The 13,532-nt window shown below is 52.2% G+C and overlaps 1 protein-coding gene across 16 annotated transcripts in view; it reads left to right on the forward strand.

Moving 5' to 3' along the window:
* Positions 1-13,532, forward strand: part of Cacna1b (calcium voltage-gated channel subunit alpha1 B) — a 183,122-nt gene that overhangs the window by 66,757 nt on the left and 102,833 nt on the right. For all 16 annotated transcript variants that reach the window (XM_078048846.1, XM_078048847.1, XM_078048834.1 and 13 more), the window contains 5 exons: positions 6-118; positions 2,132-2,263; positions 2,492-2,564; positions 8,924-9,041; positions 11,861-11,928. In XM_078048846.1, the coding sequence (XP_077904972.1) occupies positions 6-118; positions 2,132-2,263; positions 2,492-2,564; positions 8,924-9,041; positions 11,861-11,928 (504 nt within the window). The remainder of the gene's footprint in view (positions 1-5; positions 119-2,131; positions 2,264-2,491; positions 2,565-8,923; positions 9,042-11,860; positions 11,929-13,532) is intronic.

Raw genomic sequence — 13,532 nt, forward strand, 5'->3', positions numbered from 1 at the left:
TGCAGGTCATTGTGGGGAGCATCTTTGAAGTGGTCTGGGCTGCCATAAAACCAGGAACCTCCTTTGGGATCAGCGTGCTGAGGGCCCTCCGCTTGCTGCGGATCTTCAAGGTCACAAAGTATGTTACTGTGTGCTTCTGGGTCGGGGAGACGGAGGGTGGAGGGAGGCAGTGTGTGAGGTTGGCTGACAGAATGCTGGTGCCTGGGAATCCACGGTGTGTAGAGCCTCTCCCCATGGCTTATGGTTGGAATACCAAAAGCTGGATGTGAAACAGCACACACCAGGGCACCTGCATGCGAGGCCTCACAGGCCACTCCCTGCTGGCCCAGAGCTGCAGCTCGCTTCTGGTCCTTGCTAGTGTGCCCCCACAAACTCACACCACCTCTCAAAACCACCAGTTCGTCTTACCAACCTTCAGAGGTAACTTGTTTTAGTAGAGGAAATGTATGTTCTCAGATGGAAGTTATCTCCCTGCCTTGCGCCTGCCCACCCACTCTGCAGCCCATGACTTCACCTGAGCTGGCCTAGAGCCCAAAAGCCTCCTGCTTCCTGGCTTGATTTTTCTACCGTCCTGCCTGACCCCAAGCCTTGGTGACAGTGACAGTGATGAGATGCTATTTCCAGTCCTGGCTCACTTGAGTCCTGACTGTGGAAGTGAATTGCTCCAGTTTGCCCATGAGGATGTCAAGGCCCAGAAGGTAGTATGGTGCAGTTGGTGAGAGAACTGGGCGCAGGTCCTTCTGCTCACTGCAGAGACAGTAGAGAAAGACCTTCTCCACAGTGGCCTCAGCGACTGTCACTGTGGCCAGACTGTGGGCCCAGCTCATCCTGAGGTCAGGCTCTGAGTGGTGGCCCTGGTAGCTGGGGCCCAGACACTAGAGTGTCAGCACTGAGAAGTGAGGGCCTGGGCTGGTAGGTCACCTCCCCAGGCAGGGTGGAGCTCTGCTGATCTTTTCCAGCTGTTTTAAAGCAAAGAGCATCTGAAGATGTGGAGGTGTGAATGAGGAAGAGGTTGGGTCAGAGTTCAGTGCAGTTTGGCACTGACACGCGCTGAGGGCTTCCTGCAGTGAGTTCTCCATTTTGGTTACTCTCCTGTGATGATGTACTAACGAGAGCCCAGAGCGCTGGGAAGTGTCCACAGAGCATGCCTTCGCCTCTGCCTTCAGGATTCCATTTCCTGACAAGAGGCAGGTGACCTTGTCTCCAGGCAAGCTGGCCCCTGTGTGTCCTGGTTGAGAGTCGGTTTTCCAGCACTCCTGCCACCTGCCCTCACATACATCATCAGAGTCCATGGAAAGTGACGGGGCCTCTGACATGGGTGCTGGGGAGGAGGACACTGCTCTAGGGCCCTGGGATGCCCCGTGGCATGGTGAGCATGGGGGAGGCCAGTGTCCATCTGGCCACCTCCCCTAGGGCAGGAAGAGCATGTGGAAAGGAGCATCTGGGGGACTGGGGTGATCCTGGGTCCCTGGAGGGAAGGGTGCTGTGGGCTCCTGGAAGAGCCTGTCTGAGGATGGTGGTAGGTGGAGTCCCACTTAGCAGCAAGGCCTTCAGCAGAGGCAGGTGGAGCCTATTCCCTGATGGAGGGATCAGGCAGGAGAGTGGGATAGGGGCCCTTGAGGGGTGCCCCTCCCTATGCACTTGTGGCCTGTGTCCTGGTCCTCAGTGGAGGGGGTACTCTACCTAGCCCGCAAGGAAGACGTGGTTACTGTAGTTCCTTCTTCCAGTGTGGGCTGGGGATAAGTAGTTTGCATCTCACCTGGTGCTGGTGTTGGCTCTGGGTGGCTGACTGGGCATTTTAGGGTGGAAGCCGAGGAAGAACAAAGCCTAGGCGTGGGCACTGATGGTGGTTACTTCATTCTGCCAAGGAAAGAGATTTGGATGTAGGTGAGGGAGGATGACCTGAGTCTAGTGAGGCAGGCAGTGTCTCTGGTGTCCCCATGGGCCTGTACTAAGTCACAGATGGCATGTCTGGAACCCTGGAGAGAAGCTCGGTCTCATTTGCAGGTGTGGGCCCTTAGGGTTCAGAAGACTATAGAGCATTGTGACTGCAAAGAGCCTGGGTGAGTGTGAGGTTAGCTCTGCCTTAGCCATAGCTAGGTCCTTGACCACCCTGCCTGGCTCCCAACAGGTACTGGAACTCCCTGAGGAACTTGGTGGTGTCTCTGCTCAACTCCATGAAGTCCATCATCAGCCTCCTCTTTCTGCTCTTCCTGTTCATTGTGGTCTTTGCTCTCCTAGGGATGCAGCTGTTTGGGGGACAGTAAGTGAACTCTCGGGGAGGACAGGTTGAGGTCCCTCTAGGGAGGCAGAGCCCAGAGCAGATGGTGCCTCTCCCACCTGTCTTCCTTCCTGAAGATCCTTGAAAGGGGTTGGTGATGTAGAGAAAGCAGCCTGTGTGTGGCCTGTACAAAGCATGTTGGTACCAAGGCGCCCATTCCCCTTGCTTTTGGTGGGGTTGCCTCTTCCCAAGACTTCCTGTTTTTCTCAGGTTTAACTTCAAAGATGAGACTCCAACGACCAACTTCGACACCTTTCCTGCTGCCATCCTCACGGTCTTCCAGGTGAGGCCTTGCTCTGCTCAGCTCACATTGCTGGTGCTGAGAAAGTGCCTGGTCTAGCCTTCCCTAGCTTCTCAGCACAGCCACATACGTAGCACTTGGAGAGAACCCTCCCCAAGCAGACCACAAACACAGGCAGGGGCATCGCCTGCTTCAAGGGAAGCTGGGTGCTTGGGAGTCACTAAGGAGTAGGCGCATCTCTGAGGGCAGACACTGCCTCCAAGCCATCAGTTCTCTCTTGGCCTCCAGCACTGGGAACCACTTCTTTTGTCATTTGAGGACAGAAGACCAAAGCTTTCTTTGAACTCCCCCTGGCTATGTCTCAGCCACGTGGTGCCTCTGTCTTTCTGTACCTGGGGCTGCACCTGGCTCACCATAGCCCCTGGGCAGCTGAGGCTGGGCCACTCCATAAGTCAGGGCCTGGTTGGCTCAGGTGACCTTGCCTTCTTGGGGGGCTCCCTTTTGTGGATTATTTTGCAGGGCTGTGGCCTCACAAATGCTGCCAGTCTGGCCTCACTGATGAGGTAACGCCATGAACTCCTGACCTATGGCACCTGCTTGGATGCCTTCTGAGGCTGGGAAAGATGGCAGGCTGCTGCTGTTCCGCCGGTGGTGACTCCCAGGGAGGCTTGACAGGCAGTGTGCACTCCAGGCTGGACCTTGGCTCAGTCCCTTGGCTTCTGGGGGCCAAAGCTGAGTCCATGTATGTGAGGAGGGGCCTTCGTGTCCCACTCTCTCAAAGAAAGGGTGTCTTTCCAGCTGATGGTCCAAACCAAACCAGACGAATGGCTAAGAGAGCAGTTTGGTGGCCTTCTTCCTCACATCCCCCCTCTCGTGCCATCAGCTCAGTCACAGCCACAGAAAACAAGTGCGTCCCGTAGGGGCACTTCAGCTTTGGACCCATCAGGCCCTTGTGCTACGCTTGTCCCTCCTTCCTCTCCCCTCCTCTGGGTCACCATGTGTGGATGCCTGCCCGCCCTCCTCACACTACCTTTCTCTCCCTGATGCATGGGCAGCTCTGGGTTGCTCACAGGTCAGTAGCTTCCTGTAGGATCTGTTAGCCTAGGAGACAGAGGAGGGTGGCTGCGTAGAGGGTGGACATAGGCTCCTTGAGGAATACAGTCCACTCAGGATAGGAAGGGGCTCTTCTTTCCCTGGGCTTCCAGGACCAGGGCTGCCAGGCACCAGGTGAGGGAAACCAGGAGAAATGGATTCTGGGTGGAAGAGTGGGTATGGTGAGAGGGTAGGCAGGCCAGGTGGGCTGTAGTGGCTGAGCCAGGTCAGAAGGGCCCTACATACCAGGGCAGGCTTTCCCCCGAGTGGGTATAGTTAGGAGAAAAGGTGATCCTTCTGATCAGAGGTACCGTGATGAGACTTCATGCCCTCTGCTCTGAACACAGCAACAGGACGATAGAAGGACCTAGCTAAGCAGAAACCAAATCTCTATGGACTAGAAACAGATTGGAATCATTCCCTGGGAGACAGTATAGACCCAGACACTAGAATTTGGTCTGGGAAGAGGCAGGTGGGTTAGGCTTTTGAGTCCCAGGGCATCAGCAGTGTGCACATGTGACTCAGCACTCTGAGCGTTGGGGAGGGTGCTGGGTCTTTTAAGGAGGCTGAGGAGAGCTGCAGGAGGCTAGCAAGGTTGCCAGGGCAGCAGCAGTGCAGATGCTGGCCAGGGCTGTTGGCCCCACAGGATGCCTCTGGGTGGGGCCTGTGCTCTCATGAAGGAAGCTTCTGAAGTGGGCAGGAGTGGGGAGGGGGACAGCAGCTTCTACTTTGCTCTTGGTGACCTCCAGACCAAAACCTGGTAAACACTATGCCCAGAAGAGGACCAGCAGTGCCTGTGGTCAGAAGGTGAGACTACTCTCAGTGAAAGGGCAGTGACAGAGCACTGATGGCTCTAGGCAGAGTGCACCTCTGATTCTCCAAGGGCAAAGGAAGGACCATAAAGCCCCAAATCATGGGGAAAAGTGCCTAACACAAAGAACAATTCAGTGAAAATGAACTCAACACTAAATTGAAATCCTAGAAATGAAAAGTGGAGATTTTCAAGTTAAAGAATAAGGGTGTACTTCACTCTGTACTTTCTGCAAGAGAGGGTGTAGCATTGGAAACCGTGAGGACCTGAGCTAGCTGGAGCTGAGGTGGCAGATGCCCAGGGCGGCTAAGGTAGAGGCAGAAGAGATGGGGGATGGATGCAGCTCAGTAGGAGAAGGCATGCATGAGGCTCTGGCACCAAAAAAAAAAAAAAAAAAAAATTAGAAAAGAAAAGACTAAAGAAGTCTTGTCTCCTTGAGCCTGGGATGCTGAGTCCCGAGAGCTGTGCCCAAGTGCTAGAGTGAAATGGAAGACACTTTCAGACACAGATGTGGAGAGTTCCTACCTCTCCGAGGCTATAGAAAGCACTGCAAACACGCATTTAAGTGGATGATACAGAAGAAAAAATACCAACCCAAGAAGTAGGAGACCTGAATCACTTCAGAAATTGAATGTCAAAAATGTACCCAAGCCACCAAGTTCAGATAGTTTTATGAATTAATTCTACTATTCAAATAGTCATTCCAACTTTATACATACTACTCCAGAGAATGTAGAAAGGAAAACTCTTCATTGATGTTATAAGACTAGAAAACCTGGATATGAGAAACAAAGAAGTGCAGGCCATTCTCACAAATGGGCGTTTTCCCAGGGGAAAACCACTAGTGGACCCAGGTATGCCTGGACCTACCTTTATAACACATGATCCAGAACTAACACTAAAAGTCCATGAATGTAACTCATCGCATTAACAGACTGAGGAAGAAAATCCACGTGACTTGGAAACGCCCCTGAACTTTAAGCAGAATTGCTCTCCAGAGCTGGGTGAGGAGCACTGGGGACTTGCTGTGATCTCCATCTGGTGTTTGGAGTGTAATTTTTTTTTTTCCTGGAAAAGATGAAACCCAACACTCCTTGCAAATAAAAACTTAGAAGATTACACTGGTGTCAGGGGTATTAGTGTAGTAGTATAAGAAGAAATAAAGTAAGAATCCTCAGGATTAACAAAAAAGAAAAACATCATTATTCACAGATAAAATATCTATAACACAGAACACCAAGTGTTGTCATTGCAGAGGGCTTGGGACAGCGTGTGGCTGTCCACGTATAAAAATGTGAACTGAATACACAGGTCAGTTCTAGACGAGTGTTAAAAGCGGACATGAAATTCTAGAAGCACAGCGACAGGGGCGTCATGGTTACTGTTGGGCAGGGAAGGCTCTGAGAAGAGGAACACGGACCACCCAGGTAAGGATGAGCAAACCAGAAAAGGCAAAACACAAAACCCCACTGTAGATGGGGAGAAGACGTTTCCAACAGGACTATTCCAGAATGTACTGGAAACTTCCAAAGATAAAAAGACCAATTGTGTCCTAGGATATAAATGAGTAACTTGCAGGAAAACAAACTGGACTGCTGAATAAACTTGTACAAACTGTAGTCAACTTTATTGCAAATTAAACCCACAGTGAGACAATCTTTCCCACACTTAAGAAATATGACAATATCAGGTTTCAGAGAAGACTAGAAATGAGGGACCCTTTATACTACTGTTGGGCAGGTGGAACCTCTTGGGAGGGATTTCGTGACATCCAGCACACCGAGGATCACAGTTGGCAGTTCCTGTCCTCAGCTTGTGCTCTGGGAAGTCTCTGCCTGAAGCGTGTAAGGCCATAGCAGCAGCATCAATTGTAACAAGAAACAATTGGACATCACTCAAATGATAATCATTGGCTGCACGGGAAGTGTGCAGTACCATGCATGGGGCGGGTGCAGGACCAAGAGCCAGTATATCACTGGGGACGAATCTCACTGACACACAACGTTGAACGAAATAAATAAGTTTCCGAAAAATACAAAGCACACACAACTAAGCAAGGCTGGAAAGCATAAAGTGTATTGTGTGTTGTGTATGTACGTAGGAGGTATAAAAACTGGGTGCGACTACAGGCCCCACATCCAATGCCAGGGGTAGGAGGGACTGTGGATGTCTAGCCAAGGAACTTCAGCCTTCTTTGGATGTTTCATTTCTTAAGTTGGGTGATGGGTACACAGAAGTTTGTGAAATTATTCATCGTACCTTAAAAATTACGTGATTTTAAAAATGAAGGGTTACAAAAAAGGTAGCTCTAAATACATGCTGACCAAAGGACGGCTGGTACAGTAATGTGAACACTAGCCCACACAGAAGTTCAGGAAGAGAAGGGAGAGAAGGACTAGTAAGGTTAGAAGAAGGAGGAGAGAAGGGCAGGGGGTGCTGCATCTGATGCTGCCATTGTAGATTCACCTGGCCGCCAGCACACCCCAGACACCTGGTGGGAACAGTATCTTTCAACACATCTGTGCCAGCCTCCGTTAAACTGAAAGGTGAAGGTGGTAAGAGCTTGTGGATACAGCAAGCAGACCTGGCCGACAGCGCTGTGTCCAGCCAGCAGTGAGTGGCATGCTCATTGGGCAAACAGTGTTTGGCCCTTTGTCTGATCACCTAGGAAATTCCTATAGATGTTAAATGATTGTAATACTACAGAGGCATCCTTGTTGTCATTTAAATAGTTAGACACTATAAAAGAAAAGTTAAAAATAAGTAAGTACCCTAGCCCTACTGGAAGTTGTAACTATTAAAAAGGGTTATTTTTTAAAAATTGGCAACTCTTAATGCCAATAGATTTGAAAATGTAGATGAAATATGCATTTTTGGAGGAAAACACAAATTACCTAAGAAGAAAGAAAAATGGGGACATTTTATGACCATTTTCAAATAGGTCAATAGTCAAAACTTGCTTTAGTCTTTCTGCTTCCTGTCCTGGGCCATGAGGTGAGTTATTCCTAGCCTTCAAGAAACAAGTGATAGCTAGCCTACTTACCATGAGAGTAGGGGAGAAGTCATTTCCTCCACCTGAGCTGTGCAAGGCAATGTGGACATGCAAGATGTAGACCAGAACTGGAGGTCTGTGGGCAGAGTCCTAGGCCCCAACCGAGCCTGATAGCACTCTGAACATGCAAGGGAAACGTGTGGGAGTAGCCACGGAAGGAGGCCTTTGCCCGCCCAGATGTCAAGACTAATGAGGTTGCAGTCATGCGATGGTGTGGTGCCTGTGAGACCTACTCTAAGGAGAACCGGGGGCCAGAAGCATGCCCAGATGTGGACAAGAGGCTATGCAAGAGAGGCAATGCAAGAGAGGCACAGTAGAAATGGGTGGGGGAAGGGTACACTGAATGGGTCTGGGAATGGGTTTCCATACAGGAAAGTTAGATCATCATTGCCACAGATTCTCAGAGTGTGGAAAAAAAAAATCACTCTTTAAAATGATTCAAAGGAAATATTATTATGACCATGGGACAGACAGAAATTCTTCCACAAAGTGTAAAAAACAGAAACCATAGAGGAAAAGGCTGATAGGTTTGATAACATTATCATTTTTATAATATCTAAGTAGAAACAGGAGAATAGAATATATTTCCACTGAATAGTGCAGACAGTGGATTGATACATGCAAGAATGCATAAGGAAGGTTCAGTCCAGTAAGAGAAAGTGCTGTCGGACCTGTGGATGGGTTGAAAGGCAGGCATGGGAAAGGCCCCATGGTCTGGGCTGGGGAGGTATCCAGCCTCCCCCCACCAGACTGGGAGCCAGCAGAGTATGTCATGGCAAGGAGGGTGTGATGATGTGAGGAAAGAACCCCACATTGCTGGGTGGTCACTCTGGAAATGTCTACAAGTTCAAGATGTGGGTAGCCTCCTCCTCAGGAATGCCAGTTCTAGACTGACTTTTTGACAGGCGCCCCAGAGACGTAGTAGCAAAACCTAAAAGTGCCTCTAGAGAAGAAGGTGGGTGAATAGACAGAAGGAAATGTGGCAGCAGTTTAGGTGAAAAATCTTGCACATGACTGACCTCCACACACCTGGCACCTCTTTCACAGTGGCATTTTGAATGCCAGCAGCAAGTGGAGGACTGACCTGTGGTCTGATTCTGTCCTGTGTGTGCCTGGTGTGCAGAGCTTGTTCCCCTCTCTGCCCCACAGCTTCCTTGATGGCAAATCTGTGGTGTGGGCAGCTCTGGGTGTTGGGGAGACTCTGCCCCTCTGCCCGCCCTCCTCCTGGCCTTTGCTCACCTTGCCCTTTCCACTTTGGCTGAAAACCCAGAGTGTGCTCATCTTTTCACCTGATCCAGGTCAGAAGTCATGTCCTTCAGGAGGTTTCTCCGCAGGTTTCTAGGCTTCTATGTCTCCAGAAGCACTGTCAAGGCCTGCACGTGTGCACGGGCCCTCCCTGTAAGTGGGCGTGAGGCTGCCATGCCTGTGGTGTTCTCTACTCTGCAGATCCTAACAGGAGAGGACTGGAATGCAGTGATGTATCATGGGATAGAATCTCAAGGTGGAGTGAGCAAAGGCATGTTCTCCTCCTTTTACTTCATCGTCCTGACGCTGTTTGGAAACTGTATCCTTTTGTGGGGCTGGTGTGCAGGTGGTCATCACTCTGCATGCTTTCCCCCTGGCTGCCTCTTGCTCCCTCCAGGAAGGCCACTGGTGTGTTGGCTGCATGCTCTCAGAGCTAGGTGTGGGTAGTGAGCTTCCTCTAGATGACCTGGGCCCTGGGTCTGAAGGTGCTCTACGTGGTATCTGGAGGTGGGGGCAGGTGGGCAGAACCTGCTGTAGCTCGGGAAAAACACTGTGAGCAGCCTTGGGGACCTTGCAGAGAGGTGGTGACTTGGAGCATCAGGACAGCAGGTTTGCTTCCTTCTTTGGTTAAGTTTTGGCACATAGGTCATAAAAATCTCCCCTGCTGAAAATGTGAAGCGAGGTGCAGAGAAAGCCTTCTGTGATTGGCAGCAGTGGGCTTTGCTCCAGGGTCTTCTGCCAGAGGGCAGGTCTGCAGGGCCAAGGCAGGCCAACAGCAGGGCACAAGCTCTCCCTCAGGTTAGGGCCAAGGAACATCCAGAGACTGTACAGGGTCATGATGCCAGCCAGGTTGAAGGCCAGGAGAACTGTAGCTGAGGTAGGAAGGGCAGGCCAAGGAGAGCTCTCCAGTTCTGGAACACACGTGGGCATCTGACCCCCCAGGGTTTAAAACCCTAGCCCAGTGCCACACTGAGCAGGGCTGGGCTGGGCCTGAGAGCATACATTTCAGCAGGTTCTCAGGGAGTGCCTGTGTGCCTTAAGAACCCTGGAGGCACAATGTCCTGTGGAGTCTGGGAGAAAGGTCTGAGCTGGAGACAGAGACTGAGTTGCCCCTCAGCCTACCTGCCTGCTCTGCTCACCTCTCACCTTCTTGCACATGACTGACCTCCACACACCTGGCCACCTCTCTCTGTGCTTCTCAGCCCTCTGGGTGTTGCTCTGCTTCCCCTTGTTTCTGTCCTCTGACTCCTCTTCCTTTTCTGTCTCACATCTGCAAGTGTGGGCTTTCAGGTTACAGCTCAGGCCCAGAGCCCCAGGTCAGGGGTCCCACTTCTGCTGAGGCTGAGTGTGAGGTCTGGGAAGGCCTGGGTTTGAGGGACAAAGTTTGCTTTGGAGATGGTAGGCCTGGATCCCCAGTGTGGATAAAGCAAGGAAGTGCAGCTATGGTAGCCAGAGAGGGAAGGAGGCTGCAGTGTTACCCTCAGAGGAGAGGCCAATGTCCAGAGAGGGGCACTACCACTCCAAGACAGAGCAGTAGTTCGGGCATGTTGGCCACCAAGATCCTCTTCCCTAGTCAATCAGAATGGCTCCTGGCTATACCCACATGTCCCTCTGTTGAGTCTCCAGAGGGTGGCCCTTAGCTCTGCTGTGGGCATAGAACATTTCGTAAAAGATGTGGTAGTACTAAGTGCTTAGAGGTATCTTCCTTAGTTGCGTCATCCTGGCCTCAGTGTTCAGTCTTGTGGGTTCTATTGGAGTCCTGAGCAGGCCTGGCTATGAGATAGTGTCGTGGGCCTCAGGTTGCCCTGAGTCTCAGGAAGTGGGGCATCTGTGCAACTGGAGAGTGGCCTGACCTACCCAGGTCATTGATGTTGGCCAGCTGCAATTTGGGCAGAGCCCCCCAGAGGATAGAGACTTGAGCAAGGTGAACCCCTAGATTTTGGGAAAAAGGGGCTCAAGTCTGTGCATTCTAATGGGCAGCCTTCCCCAAGGGACAGTCACACCTGGTAGTGTCAGAGACATCTTTTGTTACCATGACTGAGGGGCTGCTGGCATGGAGTGGACAGAGGCCAGGGATGCTGCTCAACACTTCACAACAAGGATTACCTAGTCCAGTGTGTCAGCAGTGCCATGACTGAAACCTCTGAAATGATGAGATGACTTAGGAGAGCAAGCTGAGATGGTCAAAACCGGCACAGTCAGCACTGGTTGCAGCAGGGGCCCTGACGTCATCACAGGGGACAGTCCTGCAGAAGAAGTTCTACTTGTAGTGAGACAAGCTATGGGAAGAGGTGACACCTGGCAATAGAAGGAGGTTTCTTTTTGCAAGGGATACCCTGGTGACTCATGGTAGCAGCAGAAAAAGGGCCAGGTCCTGGAGAGATTTGGGGAGGAGACCTGTGCTTCGCAGGCCCCTTCGTGGCTTTGGCTTCCTCATTCCTGAAGGAGGGGTGGTAGCCCTGCAGCACAGGGCCCCTGGGATCCACTCAGGGTGGGGTGCAGTTCTGGGTGCTCAGAGCACTGTGTGCCCCCTTCTAGCTCAAGGAGCAGTGCCTAGGACTTCCTGGTGGAACAGGATTGGAAGGAAGGGTGAGACTGACAGGGGTCTGTGAACCCAGCTGGGGCCTGGAAGGAGCTGATGTGTGTTGACCATCTGACTTGGTGGGCTCTGGTCACAGGGCTGGGAGGTAGGTGGTGGAGCCCCAGCTGGAGCCTGTGCAAGCTCATGGCAAGGCTTCTCATTCTGACCAGAAAAGGGAGAGGCAGATGGACTGTGCCTTCTCTAGGTGGCAAAGGCACATTGTCCTAATACAGTCTCTAAGCTTTGGGCCTAGATTTTCAGCTCCCAAAGGCTGGGGTGAGGAAAGGGTCCACATCAGTATGAGTAGAAGTTGGGTGATTGGAGGATGGTTGGGCAGAGGAATTGATGGGAGCAGAGACCAGGGAGATGCAGCCTGGTGACTGGGCTGGTGCATCTGGGACGATGAGTTCTGAGGGGGCTGGTGGATGCTAAGGGAAGGAGGCTGGAGACTTGTTGCAATCCAGGGAGATGGGGCCTCCTGTTTTCCCTGGGCAACCATGGTGTGACTCTGGGACAGTGTGGGCCAGAGAGTTCCCTTCCTTAGCTTGATCAACCAGACACCTTGCTGAATGTCTTCCTGGCCATCGCTGTGGACAACCTTGCCAATGCCCAGGAGCTGACCAAGGTATGTAGGGATGCCCCCTGCAGCCTGGGTGCTGAGAAGAGTAGGGGATCAGTCCAGGTCACTCTGGATGAAGTTTCAGAGTCATGAGGAGGACCAGGTCCTGGGCTAGGGCCCTGTGTGACCAGGGTAGTCTCTCAAGGTCCTGAAGAGAAGTGAGGGTGGGCTCTGGCTCAGGGGATCAGGGATTGCAGCTGTAGAAGTAAAGAGAGACAGGAAGGCAGGCCCACATGTGGGCAGGCATCCAGAGATGTTGTGCGTGGCCTATGAGGAAAGGCCTTCACAGGCAGGATGGGCTGTGGGGAGCAGGGGGCAGCCTGAGGGATGATGGCTTGTGGGGCCACGAGTCTAATCAGGTGTGTGATGGGGAGAGGTGTTCCGTCAGAGAGGGATGCATGTTGTGGGCCCTAGAGAATGCCCTGCTCTGAAGACCCTGAAGGGCAGCGAGGGGATACCTGTGGAGCTTCCCTCATGCACTGGACTTGGCTGTAGCCTGGAGGAGCAGCTGGTGGCCAAGCCTCAGCACATCTATGCCACCGCAGGACAGCTCCTCCTCTAGGCAGTCAGTGCCCAGCAGGTGCCATTCAACATTTACCTCATCCCCAAGCCCAGTGGGGGATGTGGTTACACACACTCCCTCTGTGGTTTTCCTTCAGATGACATGGCCCCATACCAGGTCACTTTCACCTCCACTGCCCTGGACACTGTGTGACTGGCCCACCTGCTGTCACATTCTCAGGCTTGTGCTTTGATTGAGTCCCAGCTCTAGTGTGGAGGCACTGCCACCTGGTGGGGCATGTGCCATGTTGCAGATGTCCCAAGTAATGCACAGTATGTTGGGAGTGTACTGCTAGTATGCCTTTCTCTGTGTGTAATGCTGTTTGCTCTCCTGTTCGTGCTGCCAAGCCCAGACAGTGTCTGCCTGTGTACCTTTGCATATCTCTGAGACTGACCCAGTCTAGTCACTCTGGTCCACTGTTACCCTGTCCTGGAGCTGAGGAAGGCAAGTTCAGGGCCCCTCTCTGCAGACACCAGAGGTGTAGGTCTCTGGGCAGGTATGACTGAGCATGTACCCTCAGATATCCCTGGTCCACCCTCACCCAGCACTTGGAAGAGGGCATGGCCTGTGCAGTGTACCTGCTTCAGGCCATGAGCCTTCCTTTGCTTCAGCTCAGCCTTCCCCCGCCCCATCCTGGGTCCTGGCTATGCCTGTGGGTCTAGACTTCTCCCTTGCTCTTGTCTCTGCCCACTGAGAACTTGGGAGCACCACTGGCCTGCCTGTTGGTATCATCAGCCGGGGCTGAGGCTAGGGGAACCAACGATGTAATCTGCTGGGTCCAGAGCTGTCCTTTGTATCGGTGTTTCTGGGACCATGCCAACTTGGGCTGCTCATTTTTGTTGATCTGAACACCAGCTGCCCTTGGATGGTGGTGAGCTTGAAGCTTGGAGGCTGCCACTCTTTTCAGCTTCTGCTGTGGATGAGGACATGCTGAGGATGCATGTCTTCAGGGCCCTGTCCATGTGCACACAGCTTTGGTGGTGGCTTCTGGTTAGGAATTCCTTTGCCTTGGGAACCTGTACCAGTGGAGGCCTGTTTCCTGGCCATA

Source organism: Ictidomys tridecemlineatus, chromosome 4 (genome assembly GCF_052094955.1).
Source record: "Ictidomys tridecemlineatus isolate mIctTri1 chromosome 4, mIctTri1.hap1, whole genome shotgun sequence".
NCBI classification, from domain to species: Eukaryota; Metazoa; Chordata; class Mammalia; order Rodentia; family Sciuridae; genus Ictidomys; species Ictidomys tridecemlineatus.